Below are 11,651 nucleotides of genomic sequence, written 5' to 3' on the forward strand. Positions count from 1 at the left end.
TTAATTTTAAATGTGAAATTCGAACATATAATCTTCAAGTTTTTAAAAACAAAATTTACACATTTAAAAACTAGTAAGAAAACACTATAAGTCACAAATTGCGATTTAAAAATTTATTTGATTCTGAAATGAAAAGTCATAACATAATTGGCGTGATTGAGTAATTTATTTTTATTTTTAAAAAATAAAAAAAAAAAAAATCTCAACCACGCATCTCTATAAATAGCTTGCTTTGGCCCTTTTTTTAACACATTCCCATCACGAAAATACTGCCTACTTTTTAAAACAATTTTTCCTCATACAAAATAGATCGAGAGAGAAATAATCAGGTACATTCACGTACACCACAATGGCGGTGGAAAACCGACATACCTTCACCGTTAACACGGTTAGCGATATTTACCAGTTACCGGAAGGTTGTATAGCGAACATATTATCATTAACAAGTCCGAGAGACACGTGTCGGTTATCTGTTGTAGCCACGATATTCCGTTCTGCTAGTGAAAGCGACGCCGTTTGGGACCGGTTTTTACCACCGGATTATCCTAGACCGGATTCGATTGGTTGTTTCGGTTCAAAGAAAGAGCTTTATTTTTATCTATGTCATCATCCTCTCTTAATTGATGGCGGTACTAAGGTAATCATCCCATATAATTCTGCTCCAATTTATGTGGCATCGTTTTCTTTTTAATCATTAATGTTATGATTTTATAGCCCCTCACTATTTTAAAATTACGGTTTTATCCTTGAGGAGATGATTTATAATTATAACCATAAAAGTATCAATCATTAGGAATAATTTAATTTTAAAATTACTCTTTTACCCTTAATGATTTATAGCCGCACAAAGAAAGAGCTTTATTTTTATCTATGTGATCATCCTTTCTTAATTGACGGTGGCATTAAGGTAATTACCGTATAAACGATTACTCTTATAGTCTCTTAAATTTTGAAATTTAAAGGAAAGTTTTGGGGCTATGAATTACTCGCTCCGTCTTAAAATATTTGTCGCATTTTTCATTTACATACTCATTAAAAAAGCATTTATAAGGTAGTATTTTGACTATTTTATTCTCTTAACATATTTCCTCATATTCCCTCTCTACGATAGACATTGACTCTATTAATGACGGGTAAAATGGAAAAAAGCTACTTATCATGGTAAATAAAACAATAAGTATTTTGATACGAGCATTTTCAGTAAGGACGATAAATATTTTGAGACGGAGAGGGGAATTTTAAAATTAAGTTATTTCTAATTATAGAAAGATAGACATTTTTTTTTGGGACAGACTGACTAAAAAGGACATGGTGTATTTGATAGTATATGATTTTAAAAAAAATCCTGTTACTTGATATTGTTATCTGTGTTTTTTGTTTTGATTTCGTATGAAGTGATTTTTTTTTTTTAATCTGGAATTGTTGAAAAATGTGATTTTTTGGAATATTCTGGAATGAAATACATTCAATTAATTGAGAATAAATGATGGGGAAAAATACACACAATGCCTATTATAGTTAGATATCACATTAATTGAGAGAATTGATTTTGTTTTGTTTTGATTTGAAATAAAATGTGAAACTATTTTTTTCACCTACAAAACAATTTTTTCTTTGAATAACAATAAGAATTGTTTGCTCATGTGTTTTGGATTGACCTAGTGAAGAAAGATATCATAGTCTCATTTCCTTAGATGACTGATTTTATTTTTATTTTTTTAAATTATTTTGCTTTTGGCACTCAAGCAAATAGAGTAGGTTAAAGATGCTTTCAATGATATATAAACTACCATGCAGACTGAGGTTATTACGAATTATGTTGCTTGCTGTCTCCAAAATGTTGTCGTACTAGTGTTAGATCCTCCAAAATGCACTACCTTTTGGAGGTCCCGACATCAATTTTGGACAGTTCGAGCAACATAGATTACGGAAAGAAACTTATTTGACTAGGGGGATTATACTGATGTGAAACATGCTAAACGGTAAAAATGTGGTTTGAATTATTCGTAGAATCATCTCTCAAAGATTGAAGTGGTCCATCGATCGCAGAGACCTTTAAGTGTGTACTAATTCTTGGTAATTTGATTTGAAAGCTGATATAGTTCGGGTATTCACAAGTCCATGTGTGAGAGTGACAGTCTTTGCAATTGTTCCAACTTTATATCAACCCTTTATGTAAAAGATGGGAAGTTGCTTTATATGCTTATTGTAGTGCAATATTAACTTTATATAGTTGTGCCTGCTCACCATATTTTTTTAAGTTCTTCTGTGAATGTGGTTGACATTTTATGATACACGTCAAAGCCTTTCCGTGTACCATTTAGGTCATTATCCCCCTTTTTGCCTCTCTTATCTTTTGGATATCAAAGTTAATTAGGGACCAGTTGGCCCACTTGTAGATAGTGTGAGCTACCATTAGTCTTTAAGTAGATATTAAACCCGGATCACTTTGTATCTTTTCTGCTACACTTTTGAGTTTTGGTTTACATGTGACACAGCACATTACTTTTACTTGATCAAAAAAAAAAAAAAAAAAAAGACGAGACACAGCACATTGTGACTATTGCTGGGCTTAGTTTTTTTTTTCGTTACTTGCTAAGTTTACTTCTGACTTGGTATTTTGAAAATGCAGAGCTTTTCATTGGAGAAGCGCAGTGGAAAGAAATGCTACATGTTAGCTGCAAGGTCACTTGCAATTGTTTGGGCTGACACTCCTAGGTATTGGAGATGGATTTCCCTTCCTGAGTCCAGGTAATCAATTGATAAGTAACTTTTATTATGGGGTAGCGAAGACTTCCCATTTTTTAATCACATTCTAGTTCTAAGGATTAATTTTTGTGCGAAAAAGAGTAGATCTTGGTCCTTTTAAGATGTCATTATGTCATTCTCAAGTTCATCTAATGTGGTCTTGCCAGTCAAAAAAAGTTGATCTAATGCAATTTTTTTTGAGACTAGGTTCTCGGAGGTTGCTGAGCTTCTTGACGTCTGCTGGTTTGACATTTCCGGAAAGATAAACACCTCTATGCTATCCCCGGACACCAACTACGCAGCCTACTTTGTGTACACAACGAAATCCAGGACCTACGGATTTGATCACCAAAGCGCAGAGGGTGCAGTAGGGATTTCGGGGCATGAAAGGAAAACACAGACGGTATTCTTGGACCCGGAGGCAGCGCGTAGGCACATGTACCAAATCGTTCCGCGGCGGGAGGGATTCTTCAACCAGATTGCTGATATCCTTAGACGGGAAGCTAATCCTCCGCCTTTAGAAAATGAAGCACAAGCACGATACCCACAACAGAGAAGTGACGGATGGATAGAAGTCGAGTTGGGAGAATTCTTCGTGAAGAGAGGACAAGACGTTGAACTCGAGATGACCTTGACAGAGGTGAAGGGAGGTAACTGGAAAAGTGGCTTAGTTGTTGAAGGGATTGAAATCAGGCCTAAGGAAGGCTAATGAACTTTGATACTGAAAGTTCATTTGGTGTCTGTGCTAAGCCAGTTTCCTGTTGAGGGGCTAAAAGCTACAAGGCATAAAACCATTGTGTCCCACATGGAGATTTTGACCCACAAAAGTAGAGATTTGCACCAAGTTTATCAAGAAATGGATCATCATGGTCAAGAAATTGGTGCAAAAAGCTAAGTACTTGTATAGTGTGTTTAGGCATTTTATATATTGTTGTGATCGGTGTTATGGCGTCCCCTGTTTCTTTTTTATCAATAGTCATTTGTGTTAAAATAATTTTGTGGAACTCACGTGCTGTTTAATAACTTTGTGGGTGATATCTACTCCTACTTGTTGCTGCTGCTTTTTTTTTTTTTTTAGTTAAATGAATTTTTGAGAGGTAACTGAGGCAGGGATGAAGTCTTGCCCCATCAGAAAAACAAAAAGGCCGCTTACATGGATGTATTATTTGATAACGGGTCGAGCTAGTCGCACTTGAGTTTCTTTTAAGACGGGTTATCTCTTCTGATGATTTGCGGGTATTAAAGAAATGACCTACTTTTATTTTCTACAATTGCCTAGTGCATTGAAGAAGTCATGTCAAAGCATATGAAAAAAGGAACAATAACTGCAAGTAGTATAAGAAAGAGAAAAAACATCATTTGTTACGAAAATTTAGTTTACAACTAAAACTTAACTTGTATTTATGCCCCCCTTAACAAGCTTTCAAAGTTAATTAAATAGCGGGTGTAAAAGTGTTCCAATCTCTTAAAAGCGCGTGGGAAAAAAAAAATACACTAAAAAGGAACCGTAGATATGTCATCTTCTAATTGGATGATATATTAAGATTTTTTTAATATTTTATTTTCCATTTTAAATTAACTTTTTCCTTTTCTTTCTTATTCTTTTCCCTTTCTCCTTCTTCCACCCCCCCCCCCCCCCCCCGCCCTCTGTCTCCTTCTTTCTTCTTCTTTTTTCCCAGATGTCTTTTCCAAAATTGCAATATTTCTTCTTATTCTTTTTCCATTTTCCTTGGTCGTTTTTCTCCCTCTTTCATGTTTGTCTTCTTCCCAGATGTCTTTTCTCCATTAAACACATAGCCTCTTTCAGGTATTAAATGAGCAAAAGAGAAAAAATGCAAATGAGATTAAAGGTTGAGAAAAAAAAATTCAATTGGCAGGAAAGATTAATGGGTGTCCATTTGGATTATTTTTAAGTAATTAAGAATGTTATTGATAAGTTCCATGGTTGTTGATTCTTTTGGATTTTTGGAGTTCCATGGTTGTTGATTTTTTCGGATTTTGGAATTCCACCGTTGTTGATGAAAGAAGAAAGGTATTGGTTTTATGGAGCGTTGATGATAATGGAGGTAAATGACAATGAATTTAAGTTTTTCTTTTTTGGGAGGGGGGTGGAAGAAGGTGGGTTTGGTTGTTTGGTTGGGAGCGGGGTTGGCGTGGTGGTGGCGGCGGCGGTGGTGGTGGTGGAGCGCGGTGTGGTGGTGGCAAATGAATGGGGTTCATTTTAATAAAATAATAAAATAGGAAAGAATGAAGAAGAAAGAGAAAAATTAAATAAATAAAAATAATTAAAAAAACAAAACGTTAATAATGGTCGTGGAGTATTTAATGAAAGTTGTTTAAAAATAACATTGTTTAGTTGCTAAATGTTTTCGTGCCCAGTTAGTGGTCAAATGATGGCTCGTTTCAATTTATGCGAACTTTTTTTTTTTTTATTAGTTCCAAATGAATAATCTCTTTTCTAATCTTTAAACAAATTCACTTTTTATGAAATGATTTACAGCCACACAAATATTCAAGATTTATTTTGAACCACAAGTTTCAAAAAAGTTTTCACCTTTTCTTAAATGTCGTACCAATCAAACGCTAAGCCTCATATAAATTGAAATGGAGGGAGTATAAGAAATTATATGAGTAATACTATAACTGCTAGTGAAACAACACTTATCACCTATTAGCTTTCTAGTCTAGTTCATGTCTCTCACAGCCTCCTGTCTAATCTAGTTTGAGTTCCTCACAACCTCTTATTTAAGATCATGTCCTTGATAAATATAAAATAAATTACAAACGTCACAGAACATATTTGAACATATTTTATTTTTTTAATCATAACTTATTTCCAGCACGTCCACCGTTTTCTTCTTACCATCTCAAGTCTTCAACCTCAAAATTTGAAACCCAACAAGCTGAAGTCACTGTTTTCCTTCTCTTCAACTCATCATCATCCTTTACATCATCAGTCTATGTTGTAATACTAACTATAGTATTTATGTTCTTTTATCTTTGGTTTGGTTGGCACCTGGCAGGCAGAATTCCATCATATATATAGTCTTATATAAATGGTAATATGAGTATATGACCTCGACAATGATGCATGAGAGATAGTACAATTTTCAACAATGTAACTCGCTGTATACGTCGACAATGCATCATTGAGAAATAGTACAATTTTCAACAATGTAACTCGCTGTATACGTCGACAATGATGCATGAGAAATAGTACAATTTTCAACAATGTAACTCGCTGTTTACGTGTATCTTTAAGTGGCCAGAAACTCAAAGAAAAAGAGGATGGGAAATTGGGAAGAAAGAAGGATACGTGTAATATATGAAGCAAAGCCGAAATCCTACTGATATTCCGCGGGAACTTGTGTTATAAAACATGATTCCTGCAGGGGCGGACCCACATATGTCATTGTGGGTGCTCGAGCACCCATTACTCCTGACGCGAAACTCATATATTTGTACTTCAAACATGTTAAAACTGATAAAATCAATGCGTGTGCGGTGGTTTTTGGGGCAAGTATGCTTATTGTCAATGAAGTCACTTACCTAGGATTGATTCCCGCATTAAGCATTTTGTAAGTGTTTGTTCCTTTTTTCCTTATTTACTTTTGATATTACTTTATTTATTCTTTCCAAGCGTTGCTCCCAAAATCAGGCTTCTTTTTGTTTATTGCTTTCCTTTTTTACTTTCCTTTTTTACTCTTGTTTTCGTTACCAACACTAACTGAGAAGTCTTTTCTCTGTCCCTTTACCCTTTTAGTTCTCTTGTTCCACTTAAAGAAACTCATTTGTTTTCTCTCTTAGTTCTTTCTTCTCTATTATATTATTGACTTAAAAGTTCTACAACAAATTTTGTGTAATTAAATATTTTCAAAATATGAAAATGCCAATAATAACTGTGAATATAATTTTTTCTTATATTAAAATGATAATATCTATAATAGTTTACAGGTTAGACATTTTTATTATCATTCTCAAATAGTTGTGCACTTATATGACAATTTTAGCGATCGTACGTTAGTAGATGATATTTAGGAATAAAATTTGATGATTCCAATTTTTAGACCCTTAATATTGAATTCATTACACTTTTGAAATTATGAGTTCGAAAATTTATATATGTTGAATTTTTATGCGTATATCCATACTCTATGTGGAAAACATTGGGTTTAGTTGAACCCATTGATTATCTGCTCTATGCTCCTACTTGCGCTAAATATAGTGGAGCACCCATTGCATCAAATTCTGGATCCGCCACTGGATTCCTGCACTTCATTCGCATCGAATCAGCTCACGTGAAAAACGCATGGTGGAAATCAAAAAAACGCTAAGAAACTTCTTAATTTTTTCGTGTGAAAACACTACTATCTTTTTATTTTCTCACTGATTCAATCAAAACGTCTACAAGAATAGTCACTTGACATTTTTTAGTGAAAAATTTCAATGAAAAAATAGTGATTTTTTAGTAGTGTCATTTCATTACGAGGAAAGCTTATGATATGTAATTTAGTAATTGTACAGAACGCAGGGGCATAGTCCCCTTAAGTAACACCACTTAGGGTGTGTTCGGTATGGAGGAAAACATTTTTCAGAAAAATATTTTTCAATTTTCTCATGTTCGTTTGGTCAAAAAATTTGAAAAATATTTTCTTTTGGAAAACATTTTCCCAAAACATTTTCCTAATAAAATTAAGGAAAACAACTTCATAAGCTCATTCCACCAAAGTAGGAAATCCAAGTTCCAACCACTTCATTCCGCCAAAAAATAATTTTTTTTATGGAAAAAAAGTTTTGACAATATTTTTGATTTTTGTACCCCCCCACTCCCCGCTCGCACCTTATCCCAACCACCAATTTTGACTTTTTTTTTCCCAACCACTCCCCTCCCCACTCCCGCATGATACCACCCCACCCCCCCCAAACTCCCGCACCCTACGAAAATAATTTTTTTTTTATTAACAAAAAAATTTTGACATTTTTTTTTTTTCCACCCGCCCCACCCAAACCCCCACTCCCACCCCCCCCCCCCCCAACCCATGCCCCCCCCACTCCCCCCCCAAAAAAAATTAATATTTTTGACAAAAAATTTGACTTTTTTTTTGGTTTTTGCGCCCCGCAACCCCACCCCACCCCCTACTATTCCCCCCCCCCCAAAAAAAATATTTTTTTTGAAAAAAAATTTTTGACATTTGTTTTGGGTTTTACCCCACCCTCCAAAAAAAAAATTGAAAAAAATTGACAATTATAAAAATTAAATGTTTGCATGGTTAAAAATTAAAACTTTTGGAAGGGGTGATGGGGTATTTGGGGGGGGGGGGGGAGGGAATGTGTGATGAAATGATTTTTTTTTTTTTGGGTAGGGGTGTACTGAGGTGTAGAAACTAGCAAAAGACAATAAAAAATTTCAAAAAAAAATGTTGAGGTTGGGGGGGAGAGAGGGGGTAGGTTGGTGTGGTATGGGTTCCACGCAACGGGGAGGGGGTGATGGGGATGTGGTCGTGTAGAAAATTTAGAAAAAAAAATTAAAAACTTCAAAAAAATGTTGTGAGAGGGTAGGTGGATGGGGGGGAGGGGGTGGTGTATGGGTTACGGGGAGTGGTTGGGGGCGGGGGTGCAAAAAACAAAACAAAAAAATAGAGGGGGTTGGGGCGTAGGGGTGGGGTGGTGGAAGTGGGGTGGGGGGGGGGGGGGGGGGTATGGGGTTGGGTTGGAGTTGGTGAGGGTTGGGGTGGGGGTGCAAAAAATAAAAAATCAAAAGAAATTTTTTTTTTGGAGGAGGGGGGTGTGGGGCGTAAGTGGGTGGGTGGGAGTGGGGTTGGGGTATGGGGTTGGGTTGGAGTTGGTGAGGCTTGGATGAGTATTTTTAGTAAAAAATGTTTTCTATCAATCAAACGAAATTTAAAAATAAATAAGAAATTCACTTATTTTCCACTACCCAAACGAACATGAGAAAATAAGTGGAAATCCACTTATTTTCTAAGAAAACATTTTCCTCCATACCGAACACACCTTTAATCACAAAATTTTACTATATACAAATAAGTTTAAAAATATAAATAATATAACTTGACAATATTAAACAAAATACATATGCTAGTCCTACTTAGGACTGTGCAAATTAACGGTTAAACCAATAATCCGAATCGATTATTGGGTTAATGGATTACTAGTTCGAGTATCGGGTAGTGCCCTGTGGTTATTGGCTTATTGGGTCGGATCAAGATTTGACCATTTTTGTTAACGGGTGAACCGATAACCCGATAATCATTTATTTATTTACAATTCTACCCTTCTATATATTAAGTCACTTGACTAGATTTAGGGTTCACTTGATTTCCACTTCATAACTATTTTTCTTGTTTTCTCAGATCATTAGGACATGTCAATGGTATTGATGTTAGATTATTTTTTGTTTTCCCACTTAAATGCTACTTTTTTTTTATTTTTAATGGATTCTAAATTTTGATTCTACTCTTTTTGTACCATATTCTTCTGAAAATTGTCCTTTTTTTAATATTACAGTTCCCTGTACACTAGATAATTCCAGTGATGGTGTACATGGTTGATGATTAAGGAACTTATCTTTCTTCAACTAGTTGATTTAGAAATTTATCTTTATTTTCCTCTTTTGATACCAGGTCAAACTTTACGCGGTTGATTACAATAGTAGCCGAAGTTCTTGAATTTTTTTTTTTGTGTAAAATCTTAACGGTTAAACCGATAACCGAACCGATAAGAAACAACAATCGATTAACCGATATCTTAACGGTTTAACAATTCTACAAATCGATAACCGATAACTTTCAAACTCGAACTGAACCGACCAATATGCAGCCCTAGTCCTACTGATCAAGCGCATTACTAGCTTAATTTAGATTGGGGTTTCGAACATAAACTTGGCCCTGTACATGTTTCTTATTGTTTAGCTTCATAATAAAAAAGGGTGAAAATCATTTTTGTCCTTCAACTTTACTCTAAAAATCAAATACCTCCTCCAACATTGAACAATTGACATTTTCATCCTCTTATCTCAACTTCCGACTATTGACCGGTAACTTTAGATTAGTTGACCGATCATTAAAGGGGTAAAATGGAATTTCAGTTATATTCTTAATTAATTAGTGGGTGCTTTATTTAATCATATTATTTTCCCATAGTTTTCCTTCGTTAAGTAATTTTAACGCGTCTCTATCTTAATTAATTTCTCTCAGCCTAACCAATTCTTCATATTTTCATATATTCTTTCAAACCCTTGTAAACAATTGTTTACGGATCTTACTCTTCTCACCTTCTTAACCGGAGTTGGTGAATTTGGTGGAGGAAAAATGGGAACAGTATGAGGAAATGCGGAAAATAGAAAAGAGAGAATTGGAGAAGAGAGTGGTGAGTTTAGCAGAGGAGAATCGAGATATTAATAGCTTGCTTGAAATTGCTTTGATGAAAAAGGAGGCAGCGGAGGAGATATTACTAGCAGCCATTTTGGATTTTCATCTCTGCGTTTGTCTTCACATTTGAAAAGAAGAATAGCAAAGGTCGCCAAAGGTAAAGCTATTCAAAAATTCAAATATTGAGATGACAAATTCCAGATTAGTAAACAATGGTTACAAGGGTCTGAAAGGTTCCGGGAAAATATGAATAATTGGTTAGACTGAGAATTATTAATTGAGGTAGAGACGTGTTAGAATTACTTAACGGAGAAAAACTGTAGGAAAATAATATATGATTAATTAGGGCACCCACTTATTAATTAAGAATATAAGTGAAATTTCATTTTACCCCTTTAATAATCGGGTCAACTAATCTATAGTTAACGGTCAATAGTCTGAAGTTGAGCTAAGAGGATGAAAATGTAGATTGTTCAATGTTGGAGGAGGTATTTGACTTTTAGAGTAAAATTGGAGGACTAAAATGATTATCACCCTAATAAAAAATAAACATGATACTAATTCCATAACTGTAAGAGTACGTCGACTACACAAAGCTCCTTTTTATTGACAAATTTAATGAGGAAAATATCTTTTCAGAATTATATCTCAAATATTATTGTTGTTGACATTTTAGAAATAAAAACGTTAAAAAATATTGTAGTAAAATACTTGAATTATGCTTTATTAATAAAGTCGAATGACATCTTTAACTTTCTTACTTTTTGGCTTTTTTAAATGCCGAGATTAGTTTATTAATAACTTTAAGTCGTAAAATGCCACATGGCAAAAGTTTCCACATATTTTCCAACATAATTAAGAAAAAATAGGTATTTTGGGGAATATAATACATCATGGTATTTCAAGTTAATCCAACTGTTTAAAAAATTTCAAAGTATATTGTTCTTTTCAACCTCTATTAGAAGTCCATTGTGAATTCTTTTCCTTTTATCGATTAAGACAGAAAATTTAAATGACAAGAAGGAATACGTTATGAGAGCATGTTAAATTGATAAGTTGCTTTTCGTTTTGTATAACATAACAAACAATTGTCAATTCCAATTCTGAAAAATAGCTTGTATGTATATACGTAGTAAACGTAGATACCAATTCTGAAAAATAGCTTGTATGTATACAGTATATACGTAGATACATACACACGTGCTTCATTACAAGATATCACCATTTACATAGCTGTTTTCCTCTAAGATTAATAATGTGAGATCATGAATATTTCAGGAAAATTATGCTCTATCTTTATTTTTGAAAATATTTACGCCATTACGCTCAAAATTTTATACATGAGAATGGTATAAAAAATGTGTATATCTCGCTTTGTGTGTATAAACACCCCATTTAGCCCATATTTGTATATAAACTACCTTTTATACACTTTATACAATATTCAAGGTTGATACATTATTTTGCGTATATATCTTTTCCCTTACAAGTATAATGATGTATAATGCTCCCTGA

At 34.1% G+C, this 11,651-nt stretch overlaps 1 protein-coding gene across 1 annotated transcript; it reads left to right on the forward strand.

The window, feature by feature from the left end:
* Nucleotides 1-239: 239 nt before the first annotated feature.
* LOC132068048 (F-box protein PP2-B10-like) lies at nt 240-3,752 on the forward strand. Its single transcript, XM_059461510.1, has 3 exons — nt 240-637; nt 2,633-2,751; nt 2,956-3,752. Exons 1-3 carry the CDS (start codon nt 350-352, stop codon nt 3,455-3,457), a joined length of 909 nt encoding a protein of 302 aa, XP_059317493.1. The 5' UTR covers nt 240-349; the 3' UTR covers nt 3,458-3,752.
* The last annotated feature ends 7,899 nt before the right edge of the window (nt 3,753-11,651 follow it).

This window comes from Lycium ferocissimum, chromosome 8 (genome assembly GCF_029784015.1).
Source record: "Lycium ferocissimum isolate CSIRO_LF1 chromosome 8, AGI_CSIRO_Lferr_CH_V1, whole genome shotgun sequence".
NCBI classification, from domain to species: Eukaryota; Viridiplantae; Streptophyta; class Magnoliopsida; order Solanales; family Solanaceae; genus Lycium; species Lycium ferocissimum.

Coding starts and splice junctions, on each gene's coding strand:
- LOC132068048 (XM_059461510.1), top strand. CDS start 350: ATGGCGGTGGAAAACCGACATACCTTCACCGTTAACACGGTTAGCGAT. Junction 638..2,632: donor TAATTGATGGCGGTACTAAG/GTAATCATCCCA, acceptor TTGAAAATGCAG/AGCTTTTCATTGGAGAAGCG. Junction 2,752..2,955: donor ATTTCCCTTCCTGAGTCCAG/GTAATCAATTGA, acceptor TTTTGAGACTAG/GTTCTCGGAGGTTGCTGAGC.